Source organism: Setaria viridis, chromosome 7, assembly GCF_005286985.2.
Source record: "Setaria viridis chromosome 7, Setaria_viridis_v4.0, whole genome shotgun sequence".
NCBI classification, from domain to species: Eukaryota; Viridiplantae; Streptophyta; class Magnoliopsida; order Poales; family Poaceae; genus Setaria; species Setaria viridis.
In genome coordinates, this window is record NC_048269.2 from 33885341 (window position 1) to 33907077 (window position 21737).

General features: G+C 41.3%; 4 protein-coding genes across 5 annotated transcripts; 2 read left to right on the forward strand and 2 right to left on the reverse strand.

Moving 5' to 3' along the window:
- Positions 1-119: 119 nt before the first annotated feature.
- LOC117863917 (probable galacturonosyltransferase 7) lies at positions 120-5343 on the reverse strand. The gene is made up of 9 exons (XM_034747821.2): positions 4788-5343; positions 4658-4698; positions 4463-4540; positions 3460-3613; positions 3306-3358; positions 2529-2848; positions 1906-2263; positions 1276-1827; positions 120-988 (listed from the first exon to the last, which is right to left on the reverse strand). The coding sequence occupies exons 1-9, from the start codon at positions 4951-4953 to the stop codon at positions 710-712; spliced, it is 2001 nt and encodes a 666-aa protein (XP_034603712.1). The 5' UTR covers positions 4954-5343; the 3' UTR covers positions 120-709.
- A 7970-nt stretch (positions 5344-13313) lies between these two features.
- Positions 13314-17253, reverse strand: LOC117865825 (pentatricopeptide repeat-containing protein At4g18975, chloroplastic). Its single transcript, XM_034750063.2, has 9 exons — positions 17077-17253; positions 16264-16285; positions 16064-16174; positions 15631-15741; positions 14890-15033; positions 14597-14809; positions 14281-14485; positions 13975-14080; positions 13314-13877 (listed from the first exon to the last, which is right to left on the reverse strand). The coding sequence occupies exons 1-8, from the start codon at positions 17163-17165 to the stop codon at positions 13989-13991; spliced, it is 987 nt and encodes a 328-aa protein (XP_034605954.1). The 5' UTR covers positions 17166-17253; the 3' UTR covers positions 13314-13877; positions 13975-13988.
- On the forward strand, positions 13951-19212 carry LOC117865826 (jacalin-related lectin 3). 2 transcript variants are annotated; one of them, XM_034750064.2, is made up of 5 exons: positions 13951-13970; positions 17739-17977; positions 18101-18295; positions 18417-18629; positions 18742-19212. In XM_034750064.2, exons 2-5 carry the CDS (start codon positions 17801-17803, stop codon positions 19075-19077), a joined length of 921 nt encoding a protein of 306 aa, XP_034605955.1. In that variant the 5' UTR covers positions 13951-13970; positions 17739-17800; the 3' UTR covers positions 19078-19212. The 2 variants fall into 2 exon arrangements, with proteins under 2 accessions (XP_034605955.1, XP_034605956.1); XM_034750065.2 differs by lacking the exon at positions 13951-13970 and adding an exon at positions 17464-17482.
- Positions 19213-19239: 27 nt separating this feature from the next.
- On the forward strand, positions 19240-20889 carry LOC117865626 (glutathione transferase GST 23). The gene is given in 3 exon segments (XM_034749849.2): positions 19240-19297; positions 19876-20180; positions 20318-20889. Coding segments are annotated over 3 exon segments (723 nt in total). The 3' UTR covers positions 20678-20889.
- The last annotated feature ends 848 nt before the right edge of the window (positions 20890-21737 follow it).

Sequence of the window (21737 nt, forward strand, 5' to 3'; positions counted from 1 at the left end):
CGCAGATCTAAATCCAAGTTATGTTAGGCACAACCATCTGAATTCTCACTCTTTGGAGAACTGATGAAATTTGTACAGCAAAAAGATCCTAAATTCAAAAAAATGAATGCCATCGAGCAGAATAAACAACCATCCATTATGCCGCCAGTGGGATATCAGCATCACACAATAACAAAAACAATAACAAGCCTTGCGGCAGAGAACTACAGGCGACTATTTGCTAATTTAGGCATCATTTGCTGTTCCCTGTACATGATGTGCCACAGTCAACATTTGCCTTAGTATTGCTCTTGTACAGTGAGCAAAAGAATAGCATAAAAGAAAATTATACAAAACATGAGCAGCAAGGGAACTGCACTTTTGCAATTCCAAGCAGCAAATGAAAAAGGTCATTCAATTGTGTATAAACTGGTGAAAGAACCGACACATCTCTTAGAGGGTCTGTAACTTTACTCCAAAGGTTTCACGCTGGTGTCCTCCTGATATCTTAGATGCTGAGTTGCTGACAATTGCAAGGTTTTGCAGAGGACATTTCAGTTTATTAGCCTTTTGGGATTTGAGCATCGCCTTCGCAGGGGTGTATTTGGGTCATCTGTAGGCCTGGAGTGATTTTCTAGTTACCATAACCTTGTCAATTCATTAAGTCCATGAGGTCCGCGGTTCAAATGCACAAAATGGTAGTATTTGGTGCATTTCATGGTACTGTTAATTAGTGGATGTTGCATTCCATCATGAATTTCTCCCCTGTAGTCATGTACTTCCTCCAGTAGCTTTTATAATCGTGTATCCCCAAATCAAGCCAAGGTTTCATGACACCATTGTAGTGTAGAGTAGGAGCCTTTTCTATATCGTCTCGACTAATTCCATAATCATGTCCAAGGCCTGACTGAACCCATGAGTCTTCCAAAGGGTATATCAGATCTTGAAAGGCAAGTATACTAACAGGGAGTGCTTTCAGTTGCTTTGATGTCAGGTTCTCCTTTTGCAGCTATAAGAAAAGCATAGGCAGTGCATCAGAAGATACATACACAAGATAAGTAGGTCAGTGAAAATGGGTAATTCCAGCTATGCCCCTGAAATTTCACAGTTCCCTTGCCTGTCATTGAGACATCAATGGCATATAAGAGAACTTCAGAATTTTCAGCGGCATAGGAGGAATTTATCTGGAAAAAGGAAGATAATGCTAGAGCTACTACATGAAAACCAAACAAAAAACTCTTAAGATACGCATTATAATTTCATGTGAATCTTTGGATAGGACTAAGGGGTACTGACCTTTTGGAGTGATTGATGATACAAACTGGTGACACGGAGGTCTCTCCATTTTTCCAATTCAATGACATTCAGACCAGACAACCACACACATGCATCGGAGTTGAAACTATGTTCGGCAATATAAGCTCTTAACTGTCCTAATGTAACTCCACAGAACTGGACAGCACCGACCACTTTACCATCCATATCGAGGTTCCACAGAGATGACAAGTCTTTTTGGACAATCAAATCATCATCCAGAACTACTACTCTATTCAAGCTACGAAGAAGGTCAGGCAACAGGAAATGTGAATGGCCAAAAACAGATATGTACTCAGTTTTCATCTGCCTCTGGGAAGATTCAGAATAATTACGAATTGTAACACGGAATTCCTCTGAAGGCCATAATTGTTGCATCTCAAGTGAATCTTCATGCTTTGGGAACTTCAGATGATCCTCAATGTTAGTTACATGAACAGTAGCCTCCAAGTATGAATTTCTGTCGAACCAATGCTTCATCGCGTAAAAGTTTTGCGCATCAGTGAACAAGTGGAAAACAATACTGCCAGAATCCTGAAAATGTGTGTACATAAGTTAGCAATAAGATGGATATCTCAAAACCTTTTCAGTTATTTGAAAATAACAGTATACCTGGGAATTCAAAACTGTTGAATTAATAGTGGTTGAAACTGCAAGCACGTTTCTGGAAAATATTACATAGTGCTGGAAGGTAGGACTTTCAAGCATCTGCTTATTTAGTTGGTCCGTGCGGATTGATCGAGATTCGAAATATTCTAATGTCAATCTCATGTTCAAGCAATGGTGAGTTTTCGGCATAGTCTGGACACCAAGATGATATAGAAATGCACTCTGTCTTGTATGGAAATAAGCTTCATCTTCAGTTATATCAAGTAGCTGCCTAAGTTTCCGTTCAACATTAGAGCATCCTACTTCACAAGACTTGGCTCTCTCAATTGTGTTCTCCATTTTCTCTAGCTTTTTTGCAAAACTGAAAAGATCAAGCAGCCATTACCTTCAGAAACAAATTGAGGACAAAATAAACAAAAATGAATTGCAATGCGATATTTTTTTAGAAGTAAGTCACATGCATCATAATGATCTATGCTACATTCTTCATTGCTTGAAGAAAACCAGATGTCAATTGAAACAAGAAATGGAGCCAGCTTAATGAATTGCTATAGCAATGTAGGCAAAAAAGTTTAGAAAAACAAAAAAGATCATATAAGATTTTTTCAATCTAAGATGGTACTAACATTGGTGGCAGATCAGCATCTGTGATGGTGTCACTCAGCATGCGTTCATGTTCTTGAATGCTTTGTTTCAGTTCACGTGTAAATCTTTCCTGCTGCTTTATTTTTGCAACACTAGGATAATGAGCTCTTGCAATAAAAAGTTGATCTTTAAGCTTCTTCACAATAGCATCTTTCATAACTTCCCTATGCTCAGTAGACCAGAGGCAGTAACTTCCATATTCATGTTCACAGGACTTGGGATTCCCCTCATGCACTGTCTCTTGACCATGGTTCTCTTTCCCATTAACAACAGTATCATGTCGCAAAACAGTTTTAGATTCCTACGGCACAAAAGTAGAGCAGAGCAGTTATGAAGGATCCCTAGTAGAAAAAATGCCTGGCCTTAAATTTAAAGCACAAATCATCACAGGAATACAGGAGTCACATCCTGAACCAACAATTACAAAGCTGTAGTGCCAACATTTGAACTAACTGCAATTGGCTCTTACAGGGGTTTGCTGAAGTCTTGAAGTACTAAGGATGAAAACGTATATGCTTACTTCTAACTGATGTACATTATAGAACACTGTATGTAAAACCAATTCACAACATGGTATACGGCCATAAATGATGAGTGGTAGTAGGATTGCCGCAAAAGCCTCATACCATGAACTGAGCTCACATTTTTCTTGTGTAAAGCCTACAGTCTAAACAACTGTTATTCAAATACAAAAAATACAGAGTTGCAGACTACTTTAATATAAAAAAATGCAGCCAAATAAAGAGATTGTCTGTTACCTTTGATCTCCAGGACAGGTCCTTCCTTTGATATCTTTTCAGCATATCAGGTCCTGAAATACCACTGGAAACGGTAAGATGGATACTGGCACTGTCTTTTTTTCGAACAAAAATACTAGCAATGCTTTGCTGTTTGTACGCTCCTAATGCTTACCATTGCTTTTGAAGATGTCATTATTTAGCTCCACTAAAGAGAAAGCACCCTTGAGCTTTGCTTTTGATTTGATAGCATGATTCTTAGACTTTGATCTAGGAGACATCTCAGCTGAAATCCCGTTGGATCCAGACGCCTTCTTTTTGGAAACATCCTGCATACAAAGTTAAAAAAAGAAAGGAGGTTAGTCAAGATTGAAAAGGAAACATTTGACCTTAAGTACGGCAGGCTCTTGATTATTGTTTCAGGCAAGAGTCAGGAAACATCAATGTGGCAAAGTGGTTCATGTAGCTAGCTAATTGCGCACCAGATTCCAGATTATTGGACACACTACACACTGCCGGATGATCTGTTTTGGAATCACTACTCACTAGTGTTACAATATGCTTATCGCAACACTGTTAATTCAGAAGCTGTGTAAGAATATTTTGCATTCACTCTTCAATTCAGATATGGATTGGCAGAAAGGTGGTCACAGAATATAGAAAAGGCCAACCTCAAATTGTTTCAAGAAGAACGGAAAAGGCCAATCAATGGAAGAGGAATCGCACAATGGAAGAGAGCATCTTGACAGCAACAGCAGTTTTGGGTACATTTTTATCGGAGGCATGGCAAGGCATGATGGAAGAAACAATCTTGGGTTGCCACCTACAAGAATAGCAACTCTAGAATGGAGACAAAGGCGGTAGGTTGTTAAGCGTCACAACACGCAGCTATGCAGACGTCCGCAAAACACGCACGCACACGCGGAGCGCACGAACGCCTTGAAAATTCGTAGATGCAAGTAGTTCAATTCCTCATTTTTTTCCGCGAAAAACAGCTGGAAAAAAAATCAACTCGGTTCTCGTTGTTGCTGACATAAATTTTAACCGCGTCTCGCACAACTTGGTGCTGAGCCGCAGTTATTTCCCTTACGCAAAAGATGGGGAAGCAAGGAGCGGTACAGTAGCGTGAATGCGTAATCACTGTAGCAGAGCGTGTTAGTTGAATGGTAGCGGGTAACCTTGAGCAGCTTGTGCTTCATGGCGCCCCCATTCTCCAGATGCTGCTTGTTACTACGCGCCCCAAAACTGGCCAGCTCCTGATGAAGCAGAAGAACGAAATCAATCAGAGGATGAAGTTTAGTGCTCAGAGGATATTATCAGTAGAGTTTGAGAGCAGAATGTGAAGTTGGCGCGAGAAGCAGCAGCTAGCTTACGGTGCTGATGACGACCGCAGCGCGCTCCTCCGATCCATAGCCTGCAGAGGGAACACGGTTAGAGAAGCAAAAGGAAGGAGTAGTCGTGTACAGATCCGAGGCCCTAGAGAGGAGGTAGCAGCGTGCACACCGGGACCGGGGCGGTGGAGGCCGAGGAGGAAGACGAGCGGGAGCAGGATGGAGCAGACGACGAGCGCCGGCACGGCGGCGGCTAGGCCGCTGCAGCGGCGCTTATTGGGTGGCGGCAGCGACAGGGGAGAGGAATGCTGCTGCTGCAGCTGGTGCCCCTTCTTCATGCTCCACTCTACTGGCCACTGCCGCCTGTGCTCTGCTCTGCTCTGCCTCCGCTCCCAGCGCCAGCGGCTGCACCTGCAGCTCGGTGGTGGGGATGGTAATGGAGTAATTACTTCCGCATTAAGCTACAGGAAAGAAGGAAAGCAGGCGGTTTTCTTTCTTTCTCGGGCAGGGCGCGTTCAAGCTTCCTCTGCTCTACTGTGCAACGGATGAATGGAACGAAGCACACCACCGCTACGCCTACACCGGGCAGGAGAGGAGAGGAATGGAGTGTGCAGCGGGGGCGGAGGAACACAATGGACCCCTCATGGCGTGGCCCAAAACCCCTGCTTTTGCAGTTTTGCTTTGGACGCGTCTTGACAGAAAACAAGTGGACTAGGACTACCCTGCTCCGCCGGGGCCAGCATGTGTGCGGGAAAATAGAGAAACTGCTCCTTGAGCTCCTCCTGATGCAACTTTTTTATATATGTTTTTTTTTCTGTCGCTCCTCAGTAGCAAAAATGGAGCGACAGAGAAAAAAGTTAGCACAGTGGCTCTGCTTGTTAAACGACTCAAAACAGATTCAGTTTATTACGGAATCTATAGTTATCTGCGTCAAAATAATATGAGTAGGTTTGTATCAAAAAGTAACTTTTTTTACACTAATATAAGTTTGATGTATGTGTTATAAACATATTATAACAAAAATTAGAGCCAAGATCATAATTTTCTTGGAGGCCACATCAATGACTAATTAACTCGTCACTTATTTGTGAGTAAAGGTTATGGGGGCTGGCTGCTTTGCAGCTGGCTGCTGCTGCTCGGCTCTCTGCCGCAGCAGCTGCAGCACGCAGCAGCTCTCTGCCGCAGCAGCCAGCCAGCCAAACGAGCTTGCATGCTCTTCTTTTCAGCGACATGCTTGTATCACTATCATTTCCTTTGCTTTCCCACAGGAAGAAACTGAAAGAACCGGAGATGAGGGAAAACTGAACCGGAGATGAGGGAAAGAGTCTGACCTGCACCTACTGAGAATGATGGCCTTGGAGCTTGGTTAGCTAGCTCTGCTATACGTATGTAATATTTATCGATCAGTAAACAAGTACACCTATATATGAAGCTCACGCATTCCTCTAGAGTACCGAGTCCAGTAGGTTGGTTTGCCATTTTGCACGATCGAGAGGGACAAAACGACACAGGGCCGGGCCTGCTTTGCTTCTTGTGTCGCCATCACACACCACTGGACGGATTTATACCTCGACCGACCGGATCGATGGGATCCATTTGTTTTTCATGGTCCTCTCCTCTATCCTCTTCTTCACATTGCATTGCATCGCATCTACCGCCCCTGGATGTGTGTTGGGTAGTACTACCTACAACTTACTGTTCAGCCAGCGGCAGCCACGCCACCAACAGTTTGAGCTGTTCATGTTCTCGTCATTAGTAGGATAAGAAAAGGTGATGACTCTGCATAGTCGGACAGACTAGACAGAGCTATGCAGTGCAAATTTTAATTCAGTCTACCTGGAAAACTACTACAGTAAACAAAAGCTGCGCGAGTAGAAACACGCACCGTCTATCATCAACCAGGTCAGCTACCTTGTCAACAGACTTGATTAATACAACAAACGAATCGCGGTGGACACGTTAGTAGAAAAATTTTACCCCGTTCGATGATTTATCTACGGAGCTCGCCATTGGCTGCACGTTGTATTGGTCCACTGCTTGTTGCGGATTCAGATTGATTCTATTTCAATCATTTAATTTGATTTTCTAGAATCTACTATTACTAATTGGAGGCTCCTTTTAAAGCTTCCAGGTGAAGCCACCTAGGATTCCTAGGTGGACACTCTAGAAAAAGAGAGAAATCCTAAAAATTCTCACAAAAAAGCAAAACATCCAACCATCAATTGATAGATTCAAATCATCATAGCCATTGGATCTATTATGTTTTCTAAAAAATTACCCACCTATGCCATTATGAAAATAGCCTAAATTAACCCCCTAAATCTATATATAAATTACCCACCTCTGCTATTATATAAAATAAATTAAAGTAGCCCCCTAATCTTTATCCAAATTACCTACTTATGCCATTATAAACAATATTTAAAATAACCCCCTAATCTGCAATTGAATTGCCTACCACTATTACTTAAGTTTAAACTTAAAGTAACCCCTTAAATTTGCATCTATATTACCCACATATGCTATTATTAAAAATAACATGAGGTAACCCTACATTTGAATCAAATAACCTTAATTAAAAATATACAGCAATATATGATTCTAAATCATCTATATCTTTCACTATTGGTATATGATATAACAATTAAGGTCTATACGCATGATGTGTGTCACCATTTATAGGGATATAAAATGATGATAATATAGATTTCTATGCTAAAATTGTATCTCAAACTTAGGGTTCATTAAATAAATTCAAGCGCATACCTGCGGTGCAAAGTGAAAAGTTAAAGATTATGAATGAGGTTGAAAATATTATAGAGTAATTACTAACTAAAATCGATCACAATTGGATGAAGATATTAAGTATATATCTACATAAATATTGTGTTCGATATTTAACAAACGAGAGGTAGCTTATGGTAATAGTTTTGTAGCAGTGTAGTCTAATTTTTTTTCCATTGGAGACTCCACAATAGTTCCCACGAGACAAGGTAGAAAAAAGAGACAAATTCTCGTAAAAATTAAAAACATCAAACACCAATCCTGTAAACTCTAATAATCATAGCCATTGATCTATTATATTTTTTAAAAAGTTACCCACCACTGTCATTATGAAAATATTAAAAAATGAGCTCTAAACCTATATCTAAATTACCGAGCTCAGCTATTATAAAAAATAATCTAAAGTAACCCCATAATCTTCATCCAATTTACTAATACACATAATTATAAAGCATAACTTAAAATGTCATTCTAAAATTTTATCTATGTTACCCATGTGTGTCATTATTAAAAATAACCTAAAGTAAACACCTAAATATTAATCTAATTATCTTTATGTGCATCATACAGAAATATCAAAAAGTAAACTAATATATGATTCTAAATTACCTATTTATGTCATTATTAATATAAAAATACTAAGTTAAAGTATATACACATGATGAGTGCCACCTTTTTAGACTATTTATACATGTATGTGAGGAATCCATGAAAAATATTGGTTTGTATGCTAAACATAATGTATGGAGGATTGGAGGTGTGATACAAAATGGAAAAATTACGAATATGGATGAAAACATGCATAGAGTAATTATTAATTAAAAATCAATCACTAGACAAAGATAGATACATATATCTATATAAGTATTATGTTGAAGTATTGAAAAATAAGAGAGTGGTAGGTAAACAATTTTGATTATTAGCTAGGAGTTTAATTTCTAAATAATTTTTAAATACAGTAGCTTCTAAAAATATTAGCCCGTGCGGGAGCACGGGTTGATGGACTAGTGAGCCTAATGCAGCTGGATTGGCTGCTCGGTGTCTGTGCTGATATGGTTGCTGAAGCTTTAGGTGTAGGAAATTTGGGTTGTCCACTACTTACGTGTATATCTTTACTTGGTCGATTTCATTTATGTGAAGAGATTTTTCATTTGCAGATAAAGCTCCATGTCAGAAGCGGAGTCGTCAGCTGCAGCAATTGCCACCCGTGAAGTAGTCCACAAGCATCCTTGGCCTGCCTGCCCCGGCATCTAGCTGCACATGAGGCCTTGCCAAAGAGGCCATCAAGGATGTTCCTGAAATCTGTATACGTCGAATTGCTGCAGCAACACGATCAATCAGCCATCAATGGTGTGTGATCAGTTAACCTTGATCCCTTGGTGTTAAGTTTGCTATTGATGTACAAAACATCATACGTGGATTGAATCATCCCAGAACAACTACATAGCTTTAGTAATTTAGTAATGCAGTTTCTAACCAATGGTTCATCCAGGTAATCATGAATGTTTTGTGTTACATTTTTAGTTTATGTCCAACATATCACAAAACAATTACCGCATAATCATCTAGGTTCACTGGTTCAGGATCATGTAAACTATTTTTTACCTGAATCTCTCTGTCGAATTTGTAGGGTTCGATGCTATGTGCCCCATTGAGCTAGGTGGCAAGCATATGGCTTCCTATTGCTGAGTTTGGAGAAGACCTGGACAAAATTGTTTGAACATCTGTTTTCTTTTCCCTCAAGTGAAACTTTGGTGCTGATATATCAATTGCTTATTCATACCTTGCTTTTTATATTCTTTGAGTTAGCGTCCCCATGTTCAGAACGCAAGCATTGTGCACATTCTGATGCATACTGCACATGTTACATCTTCGTTTAAGATTATTACATACATTGGGTTGTATCGTTGTAGCAATGGTACTTGGTTTAATTACCCAGCTAATATCTGTGGTGATGTTATATAGTCCGGAAACAAAGGCTCCTTTCTTATATCAAGAAGAAAGTGCCTCCTGTTTTATCCCTGTTCATGCTGGCTCTTTTCCCATGTGTCAATTATCTGAATGTTCTTTTCCTAACTTTTGAATTTTGCTTTCAGATTGAAGGTTGTTCTAATGGTAGTGTAAGTCTCTGTGCAGATTTTCTACTGATAGTACCAGATAAGTCAATGCTTGCAGCGTGTAACTTCCAGGTAATCATTCAATTTTAGCTACCCCACAATTTGCTCTTGCAAATATAAGCTTAAAAATTCAATGTGGTTACTTGCTAGCTACATATGTCCTTTATATTTCCCATTGAGGCGAAGTACTGCATAGAACACAAGTGTACGGCTAATTTCCCAGTTTCACCTCTTGTAGTTTTCCACTTTTTCTTTAATACTGTTGCTGGCAAATACCCTAAATAGCACTAACATCCTCCCCTATTTGTATTCAGGTACATTCAATCTGGTAGCAAAGAAGCTGAAACAAGAGTGCTACAAAAGGACAGGTAAAGAGCTTAGCTTTGGGATGCCTCTTCATTTTCAATCATGCACAAGCAGCTACAGTGTATGTAATTGTTGTCTGCTTTACCATATTTGCAAACCAAATGAATGTCCATACTTGATATTTGAGAGAATAGTAGGCTGAGAAATAAGTAATTACGAATTCCAGTAATTCGGTTCTCCACATAAATTTGCATTAACTAGATAATTTGAGCATGTTGCAGAAAGATTTCAACTAGCACTTTGTCTTTCTCTTGATCTTTGAAGATACTTAATTTATTGTCAAGAACTTAAGCTAATTGTTGTGGTTTTATAAGTGGTTCATATGTGCGCTACTGATGCTTTGTGATATATCTTAATATTGATGGAACAATTTTGCAAGGCTAAAAAATCATAAATGTTCATATTGTTAATTGAGGGCCTAAAATGGCAAGCACTAATGTAGAATAGATATCTGGTTATAATTAAAAAAAGAGAAAAACGTAAGGTGTGGGCTCAATTCTTAAATGCATCATACAGATAACACTCCGTGTGCTCTTTATAATGGGGATACTTAACAAACATGCTTTGAAGTGGGAGTTGGGAGCGATTGTATTTAATTGAAATTTGAAGGCAGCTTTTCCTGGTTTGAAGATGCAATAGGGTTATTTTAAATCCTAGATTTGTAGTCGCATAGCTCCCCATTTCGTTTAGAAATTTAACTTTATTGCTCTGGTAGTACTCTAGTAAGGATCCCCGTTATGTGAAGATCGTGATTACTTTGATGTAGCTATGGGATCCTCTGATTCCTTCTGAAAAAAAAGACCAATTATAACTGAAAGGAGTATACTGAAATATTTTTAGAAATACTAATTTTGCGGACTGGGAATACAATTTTGCAAAAATCTTACTTTGAATTAGTTTTATGAATGTAAACTCATGCCTTCATTTGCCTCCTGCTCTTTCTTATTTTAGATTTTAGTGAAGTTGATGTGCCCTACCATAAAGTCTCATATAGCAGTTAATTCTTTTATTCCCAATCAATCAGATTTCCAACATGGTTTCTTCTTATAGCGTTGCATATTTTACAGACTCTAGAATACAATAAATGTTTCTATCACTGCTGTGACAATGTACTAACTCTTCACTTTACGCACAATTCAACTATGATAAGGACGTACTCGAAGAGGCTTATGAAACGCAGTATTAAGGAGGTACACACAACGTTATCTTCCCCCTTAAACATCTCTATATATATATAATTTCTAATTTCCATTCTGTATAATGGTAAAATGTTTTAGATACTAATTTGCCAAACCAGCCATCTATACAAATTCTCATCACCTAATTCATTTAAACGAAGCATATAATATACTCTATACCTTGCTCTTGTTGGCATATGATGCCAGTAAAAAATTGCATCTCCAATTATGACTGCTCCACGGCAAAAAAGAACTAGAAGCTCCAATTGATAACAACAATATAATCTTCTGATGACCTTTCCAACCGTGTTGTTAATATATTTCCATGCAAACTTTTCTTATTTCATTACATTTACTAATAAATCATCTTACAAGCATCTTCCACCTTTCTGCAGTGAAGGAACCAACACCACATCTACGAGTATCTGATGACAGCGCTGATTTATTTACTCCATATTATCAAATCTATTGATTCAATAATAAACCTGAAGACTGCCTCTTAGTTAATTATGCAAGTTTAGACTGGAACTTATTGATTTTGGAAAATATATGTACCTATCCATACTCAACTATTGTCAAGCTTAGTGGTCTCAATATGTGTCATTCTTTGCTTATCCAGTATGCTATCCATTCTAATATTCTCTACGAAACAAATCAAATGTAAAATTGTGTAGCGATACACGCGCATGGGCGTGCACCAACCACTAGTACTCTATTAAACAAAACCAGTATCAGTGAGTGAGTGAGTCAATCAGTCAGAGTCAGGCGCTCTGCTCTTTGCAAGTTGCAACAGCCACAAGCTTGGGAGGTATCCTAGTACTCTGATAGCAACTCCAGCTCCCCAAGCTAAATTTTAGCAAACCATCAAGAAAATTGTGCTCCAAAAGACTTGCTATCTGACTTGTTATACTATCTCGCTTGCCATCCTTCCCCTCCTGCTTGCCAATTTGGCTCGCCAAAGTGTGGGTCCCACGTACAGTAATTGCCAGAATGGAGAGGTTGTTGTAGTACAAAATAGAGAGGGCTGTTAGAGTGGATGAAGAGTGCAAATTTTTAGAAAGAAAACTAGCTGTTGAGATTTGAAGGGTGGAAAATGAATAGTCTGTCAAAATGAGCAACTCAAGAAATCTTGAATCTTTTTACCATGGAGATGCTCTTAGGCAGTAGTATTAAACTAAATGGTCGGCACTAAAACGCTGCGTAATTCGTGCTGATCCATGTCTCAGATCTTCGGGATTCTAATTTTCTTCTGTTTTATGCATGTGCTGGCACTCTTCACTTTACATTTACACAGTTCACGACAGCAGTATCTATATATTATAGTATACTTTGTTGCTGATTCGGCAGCCATTCTTGTGGGATCATCTTGACAAAGGGATTAACCAACATCCTGCCGCATTCGCGCTTCACGCGCGTGTGACTAGGAATGCAAGTGGGTACCCAATAATATTTTTTTATTCTAGATCAACTGATTAATTACGATGACATGCCACTCTAGTTTATTTATCCTCCCAAATTATTTACGTGGAATAACATTCTAGTTCATTTTATCAACCTTTTGGGTCGACCTAATGATCCAAAATACATATAACTTGCATCCCTACGTGTGACCACAGTCAGTCAGTCATCATTTTTTTTAAAAAAAATCATGGAGGCGACTATTGCATTGTTTCCTGCTGGAAGCAAATCTGCACTGCAGTTGCTTAGTTTGTCTTTGTGATGCAAATCTCATGTCTTGCATGCATCAGAATGCGCTAGTGTTGCCCACTTATCCGCACAAGCACAACGCAAGATCGCACTACCAAGATGGGCCTGGGATCCGATCATGTGGGGGCCAAAGCCGCCTCCTTTTAGCCTTGCTATCAATATCAAGATGGTTGGAAGTTGGTGCCAGAATTTTCAGCATATCACTCTCAATAGTACCATCAATATTCACTCCAGTCGACTCGTTAAAAGCTTCTATGGAACAATGCAGTCCAGTGGCGTCGCCACTGCTCTTGTCCTCCTGACCGACCAGTGAAAAAACCAGCATCGACTTCGTATATAACCTAGAATGATAAGAGGAGGTACTCGTTGCAACAGTACAACAAAGCAGAGTTCAAGCGACTGCAAAACAGAGCATTCGAGGTGGCTGCATGCCCTCCTGTTCAAAGAAGAAGAAGAAGAAGATATGCACACCCATAGGAAAGCAAAGCGGCCGAGGCAGTGCAAACATGTTCAAAACGCAGATCAGATGCGATACGCCCACAAACCTGAGAAACAAACACTTTATAGCTAGAGGAATCAAATGCCCAGGCCCTCCTCCATTATGCACATCTTTAGCACCAAATTCAAACATACTAGTCGAGTAGCGGGCCAGAGCCACATGCTGGGAACAAGATGGGCAGCATTATGCCACGTATGCCCATCAACTGAGCGTGCAAACTACTTCAGCTCCTGGCACTATGCATCACAACTAGCTTCCATCATCATTTCCTCATCTCTTCTTTTAACGCTCAGGGTCAAAAGCCAAAACTAGAGGTAGGCGTACATCAAGTGCGTCCCCTTGAGACAAAAGCCCCATAACCAATTAACCATATCCAAAGCTCTTCAGGTTGGCCTGGGCCCAACAAAAATGCAAGCTTCAAAGTTCCCATCGTATGTTTCCGTGATTTCTGATGGCCTGCTTTGTCACACAGTGGGGAAAAGGTAGGCAAAGCATCAAGAAAGCAAAGATATGGCCACCTGCTTTAGCTTACCACTTCACTTGTTATCATAACTACCCATATTCTCCTTTGACACATACTTTTTCTTTAACTTTCAGAGTTCCAGGGGAATCTGGAAGGAGAACGAAGAAGGGAGATATAATGTCAAAGAAGCATTTCTACAAACATAACTGTATATTAAAACTCATGGACTGCAGTCTTTAAGGTACCTCTCTTCTCATGACTAAGCGGTGACAGCTGATTCCTTATCTGAAGGGCAACAGTGACCTTGATGATTTTCAGATGTTTCCATCTTGCTTTTCATGCTTCCATCAGCTGAGAACAGAATAATAGTATTGTAATTGTTAGTGTCCTAACAAATGAATCGAATTCTTGCAGCTGGCAGGAATACTCTAAAGATTAAACAATGCTTGTCATCATAAAAGAACCAAATTCTGCATTTGAAGGAACTAGAATTTCATAGGCATAGTACACAATATCTCAAAGAACATTTAACATGAGGAATTGAAACAAACCATCTATTTTATCCAACTCAGTCTTATTGGATTTGGAGCCTCTCCTTCGATCATCTCGAGATGGCCTGTTGTATAAATCCTTGTATTTTTCAAGCAACGCTTCCTTTTCTTCTAGTAGTCCAAGCATTTCATATGCATCTTCAACTTTCCGTATAATATCTTTGCTTGGAGGTTTACGACCACATGCTTCTAGTTCTTTGAAGAGCTAAATCATCAGAAAAGCAGGGCAATTCAGACGTATAAGTTGTGTTGTCACATGAAAATAAGTGAAATATAACCTAAACTGGATCAGAAGTGACGGGGTTAAGGTTCAAACCTTCACAAGCCTTTCTAGCCTATTATTTCTATAATAGATAGCCAGCATAAGATGACAGAAACGCCAAGGAACTGAATGGAGGTCATGGGATATTTTCTTCTGCCAGATTTTATGTGCTTCCTCAGCTCTATTATCCTTCTCAAGTGCACACACTAATTGCTCATATGTTCTCATTGTATTTCCTTGCCCTTTGCTTAGCATCCATTTTATCACCTGAATATGATGTCAGACGAAATTTACTTCAAATGCATAGAAGACAAAAACAGTTGAAAGTAACTTAGAAGATACAATACCTGGACAATTCTATGCCATTGTTGCTCCTTTTCGAGAGCTGAAAGTGCTTGCTTTAGTGAAGCCAGAGGAAAATCCTGCTCGAAGGCAACCCAAGCATCAAGGGTGCCGTAAACAACTTCTCTTGAATCTTCGAGGCCAAGGAGCTGCAGTTAGATAATGTTGTATTTAGTAATTTTGTTGCCCAGGGCAAATGGCAGCTAAATGACTGCAATGAAAAAAAATCTTATTGGAAATTTTCAATATGCACGAGTGGTGTAATTTTATCCACGCTAAACAAGAATGGAGGCTATAATATATACACCCAGGTCAATATCAAAAGATTAATGCGCTGCTTTGTTCGTTTTATACATGCAAGGATATGATCCTATTAGTCATTCAAAGAAGAGCCGACAGATCCTAGCATAATCTACTTTCCTAGGACAACAATTCAACATATAACGAATTAGCTGCTATCATTCCTCTACCAAAATCAAGAAAATAAAGCAAAATGTGAATTAACTACTATATATTATCCTGCAGGTGAAAGAAAACTGCCTATAAAATGTACCATACAATACAATTTGAATCTGGTTAATGAAAAAAAAATGGAATTACATGCAAGCTAAAAAAATCTTGTCGATGTATCTTTCATTGTCACTTATAATTTTCAAAATGTAAACACATTATTACATGTGTATCATCATCATTTGAAACATAATATGCTATATCTGTTAATGAGAACACATGAGCAGTGTACATACAGTGTTGACAAGAAATTTCCTTTTCTCTGCCGAAGACAAATTTTTTCCAACAGGCCCTTGTTCCAACTCCCTTGTGCTCTTTTGTATACGTTTGATTATTATATCAGTATCCTGTGTAAGAATGATAAATTCTTCAATCCACACCTTAACCATATATAATGCCACAGTTTTGAAGCTAAACATAAACCACCAACCTTGAAATTGCAAGAAACTATTCTATGCAATCAGTGCATCCAAGTAGAAACACTGAAGAAGTACATCTAGTTTGAAACTTTGAATATCAACTAGGCTATTTGACATGCTGAGCAAACAAAAGTATTAGAGGATTTCTGAATACTGAACAACAAGAAGGAAAGACTGGCAAGACAAAATAATTACAAAGACAAATAGAATTGTTTCAATACAAAACAAAGAGTGATGGTATTGTGCCTACCTTTGCAGGCGTAGTTGGTTCTAACTCCTTTTGCTGATATACTCGACCTCCGGCAACATTTTTGGAAGTGGAGAAGTCTCTAGTAGCATGCTTACACCAACCAGATATGGGCTAAGCAGATGTTGCAGAGGTGAAAACATTTTAGGACTAAACAGCATTAAGGAAGAGCAACTTATTGTTTAGGATGCAGAGGTGTGTACCTCTATCTGCGAACTCAAGAACCTGCACAATTGTAAATAAAAAGGAAAAGTTTATCAAACACTATCTTCTTAAGAAATCGTAAACTACAAACCTAGTAAGAGGGATTACAAAAGTTAGGAACTTGCAATTTTATAGTTCAAGAATCAACTTATTTAGACATGCAATTTCCACCCTCATGGATATATAGACGATTGGCAACAAAAAAAAAGCTACTTTTTATCTGTAATTGGAAATACTTTAGCCTCAGCAAGCATAATTTGGTTTCTCAAGGGAAAGGGGGGCAAAATCCCATTGCTTTCGCAACTCTGAACACCTGCAGTGGCATGAATGACAAGCTACTCGTTTCAACAACTAGTAAAGAACAGTACTAGGTAGTTAATTGTTGCAATTTAGTTGGACCACGACCATCCAAGAGAATTATAAAACTAGCAGGAAGGCCCAACTGCGAAACAAGAATGAGCAAGAAAAGCTATGAAGAAGTTCCAAGTGTGTCTATACTGTCACAGTAGCAACTCCGATCCATTAAGCAGCAGTTGACAACACTGGGGGTAAATGAGATTGGGGTATCGTAGTGTGAAGAGGTAAACAGAAAAAGAGCGCAGTCGGCACAAGCTCGGCATCACAGTCTTTTTTTGCAATTAAAAGTGAACTGGCTGTTGGACACCGCTACTACTGCGGCTAGGTTAGTGGTAGACTGGTAACAGTGGTGATTTGCTAGGAGACAAGACAAGCATGGTGATTTGAAGGAAGGAAAAAGAATGGGGCTGTAGACTAATGATAGGGGACTGGGAAACGGAAGGGAAGGAACTCACCGGTGGAGGGGAACGGGGTCGCAGGCTGCGTGGCCGCTGGCGGGTAGGCGGTGAAGAGCGCGGAGGGATCGCCGGAGATGCCGGAGCATGGCGGCGGCGGCGGCGGCGGCGGAAAGCCTTGTACGGCTGGCACGTCGGTGTCTGGGAGCGGCGCAGGCTCCCTAAGGCAGAGAGCCAGAGAGGATCCGTGTGGGCTGGGCTCCCAAGTCCCACGCAGTGCAGGCCGATGGGCCGTAGAGTAGATAGAGCCCATATATCTAGATAGCAGCCGTGTGGAGTGAGCACACACGTTGTTGGATAGCCAAACTGATGTTGATTAGTATTTGGCGTATGTAACTTGTTGAGTCCATTTGTCGCCGTATCTTTTGTCAGTGTTTGATGAAGGCTACTGATTACTGAATCCAAGGTAAAATATTCCTACCTGGGCTAAATATTAATCTTTGTTTCGTCCTTGATTGATGTCCTGATCAACGTCGTTGCACCGGCAGCTGATTAAAAGAGACAAGAGACGATAATGACAATTAAAACGAAATAATCGATACTATCCATAGTCAAAGATTGTAGTAAGAGGATCGTCGGACGATTAGCAAATTTATGTAGGTAGACAACAAGTGCTGCCGTCCAGCAACTCTCGATCTCTCAATTGGTTATTATTGCTGCAGTGGAGCTGGAGATCGATTGGTCGGCAGGACAGGATCCAACAACAGATCGAAGAAGAATAGAAATGGCGAACAAGCTCAAGCTCTCCGGGGCTGCCGTGCTGCTCATCATCGTGGTGCCCCTTTTCGTGTACGCCGGTGCTCTCCTCATCGGCATCCAGCTCGGGCGGGCGCTCGAGAGGAGCCCCGACAGCGCCAGCGTCAGCTTCAGCATCAGAGGGGCCCTCGCCTACCTCGCAAAGGTGATTGATCCATATATGCACACATGCCGTCCACTGATTGTGTATGTAACTGCTGCTGCTTGTTGCTGATCATGTTTTGGGTAGGTAAAAGAAAAGGGAGGTGATTAATTTTACCAATTTCAGGAGCTCTGGGATGCCAACAATGTTTTGGGATTGGGACGGCAGCGAGGCAGGGGTGAAAGACTAGCGCAGGTGTGGCAACCCGTTTCGGTGAGCCTTGTTCGTGATTGGATCCCATCGCCATGCGTCGAAGGCCAAGATAATAGCAGTGCTACTCCCAAGGCCCAGCAGAGATATCGCACAAATAATCATACTTCGGTACATGCATCTTTTTAGTATAATCATTCTTCCTGTGCCTATGATAAACAAACTTGTTTAGTTTTAGCTTTTTACGATGACTAACTGCTACTATGAATTATGAACGATGGATGATGAGCAGCCTCGGGGCGTGATCAGCGTCGGGACGTGGGGTGGATCCGGCGGGAAGCCATTCTACATGCGTGCGTCCAGCCCTCCTCGCCTCCGCAGCATCACCTTGTACCATTCCAGCGCGATCCACTCCATGGCTTGCGACTACTACTCCCCAGCTGCTGCTGCTGCTGCTCAGTGGGGGCTCCCGCACTCCTTCGGCTCCAAAGGAGTTCCTGCAGTGGTAACTAAATTAGCTGAACCTTCTTCTTCATTCTTCTTCTATGAATTAATGAAAGCAGTAGTTGCTAGGAGTGAATCAATCGAAGCTAGCAGCCCTGATCGATTTGCTGCAGATCGAGCTGTCTGCCGGTGAGCATGTCACTGCGGTGGCGGGCACGATCGGCCATTTCGGGAGCGTCCCCGATGCCGTCATCACCTCGCTGACGTTCCGCACCAGCACCGGCAGGACGTATGGGCCGTACGGCAACAAGACGACGACGACTTTCTCTGTGCCGGCGGCGGACGGCGCCTGCATCGTCGGCTTCTGGGGGCGCTCCGGCTGGCTTCTCGATGCCATTGGGGTCTACATCAAGCCATCATGCTCCTCCTCAAACCCGGCCGGCTACAACTACAGCCATCAGCCATACGCCGTGCGCCCGCCCACCGAGATGGAGCAAAGGAAGATTTAAAAGGCTGCTGGCTTCTTGACGCCATTGTTGGCTGGGGTTTGCTTGTGCTGCTGTTGTTACAAACTACTGTAGCTTTGCTTGTGCTGCTGTTACAAAAGCATAAATAAATGTGCGTTAGACTGGCGGTGATAGCAATTTGTGCGGTGCAACCTATGCTGGCCCATGGGCCGTGCAGTTAGTAATTTCCACGGCTGGTGGAGTCCGACTCGAATCCACCCAGGTTTTGGGTTGGGTTGCAGCATAAATCTGGTGCAAGCAAGCACGTACGTACGGTGGTGGAATCGATCGAATCAAGACCGTGCGACGTTTTCTGCCCTAATCTCAGACCCATCTTCAGGCAGGTGCAGCAGCACGGCGGAGACCGACCGGCCAAGGCGGAGCAGACGCCGCCGGTGATCATGGAGGACAAAGCAGCCACGACTACCACCAATTAATAAAGAGAGAAGAAATCCTGTTTCATGAGACAAGGACATACTACTCTGTTATGCAGACTATTAAGCCGCCAAAGCTTACTAAACATTGAAACTACTCAGCACCACAAGAAACTAAAGCACTTGAAAATTAATAATAAAGCAAATATAACTACTAGGCTGACGGATGAATTCACAGTACATGGGTCAATCTCAATGGGAAGTTTCACGAGCATTAAATGTTATGCCACGTCAGCAATTTTATTGACTTGGTAGGGTCATTATGAGAAGAGAGGATGTGGAGTTTCATCTCCATGAAACCCATCTGGCTCGGTTATCAAGTACCTAATCTTGATAACATTGCAATGAAATTCCCCATTAAAACTAGCCTTACAATCCAGCGTGAATTATCAACGAGAGAGAGACAAGCAGGTGAAGCTGTTTGGCTTCTGGCCAAACCCCTACGTTTTCAAAGTGATATGGGCGCCAAGGATCAAAGGCGTGGAGTACGACTACAACCCCGTGCACAAGAAAATTCCTGTGCTTGTCTATCAAGGTAAACCCATCGCAGAGTCATAGGTCATACTCGAGTTCATCGATGAGGCGTGGAAGGACCGCGGTGACCGTATCCTGCCGGAGGATCCCTACGAGCGTGCCATGGCCTGTTTCTGGGTGAGGTTTCTGCAGGATAAGGTCAGAAATTTACAATTTTCTTCTGTTCATCACTTCTGAACTTTTGATTCCCACTTCCAATTACAGTCATTCTCCATAGATCGTGTGTAATTTGAGAATATGAAACAAAAGCATGTAATACTTGTACATTCTTTTAGCTCTCGCCACCGATTTGGAAGTGGTTCACCACGCAAGGCCAAGAACAGGAGGATGCACACGAAGCTGCCATAGAGCAGCTGCTGGTTCTGGAGAAGGAGCTTGATGGGAAGCGATTCTTTGCCGGCGAGAAGATTGGGTTCGTGGACTTATCGCTTGGTCCGCTGTCGTATGTGATTCCGATGTACGAGGAGATCACTGGTGTCAAGATGATCGCAGGGGAGAAGCTCCCTTCCCTGTCTGCGTGGATGGGGAATTTCTTGAGCTCGCCGGTGGTGAAGGACCACCTGCCACCGCTGGACAAGTTGCGGCTCAGGTTACAAACAATACGTGAAGCATTTCTAAACGGCAAAGTTAAGTAGTAGAGGTCATCTTGCCACTGAGCCTCTTCAGTTTGATCGGGATCAGAGGGTCAATATATGGCACAAATAGTGTTTGCACCGAAAATAAAGAATTAAAAAAACAAATAGTGTTTCCTACACTTGTTACTGCAGTTTCTCAAGTACCTACTAGCGTGTGTAACTGAAAGGAGGACTATTATCAGACTGCAAATATTTCACCTTATTTTCCGCAAGTGATTTGCATCCAATATTTTACCTGCACTAGTTGCTTGCTATTTTACCTCCTTGACCTTGTTGCTGTACCATGAATGCCAGCCTGATGTTTGTTGCAGGGTGGCCCGAGCTGAACTGTGCCAGTGGACTGGAAGTGAGAGGCCCAAGCCCGTTTATATTGCTGCCCCCTCTTGTCGCCACATTTTCACTAGGACGGTACAACTGTAGAAGTGGGGAGGTTAAGTTTTTGACAGTCCAAGTGCATGCACACAACCGTTTCACTACGCGATGGCAAGTATTGTAGCAGTACAGCAGTGTAGACAACCGTGGCCGTGGGGCCGTCAGGCCATGGCACAACATAGCCGTGCGTGTGCCCGTGCATGTTCTGGAGCTCTATGACAGTAACCCATCCAGCAGGGACTCAGGTGTTCAGAAAGAACTTTGTTTATTATTGGCACGTCGATCATCTGGGACCTTGAGCGGCTATACACTGTACTGAACACGCGAGAATCCAAGATGTTGTGCTGTTTCCTAAGGTTCGTCTCGTCCCATTGGAAGAATATAAGTCCAATATAAGGACAATACCATAGCTCTGCCACATCGGATGTTTGTATTAAATATAAGTTAATTATAAAACTAATTGTACAAATGAAGGTTAATTCCCGAGATGAATGTATTAAACCTAATTAGTCTATAATTTGATAATATGGTGTTACAGTAACCATTTACTAATGATGGATTAATTAGGTTTAATAGATTCGTCTCGCGAATTAGCACGGGGCTTCTACAATTAGTTTTATAATTAGCTCAACTAGTCCATCAACCCGTGCTCCCGCACGGGCTAATATTTTTAGAAGCTATTGTATTT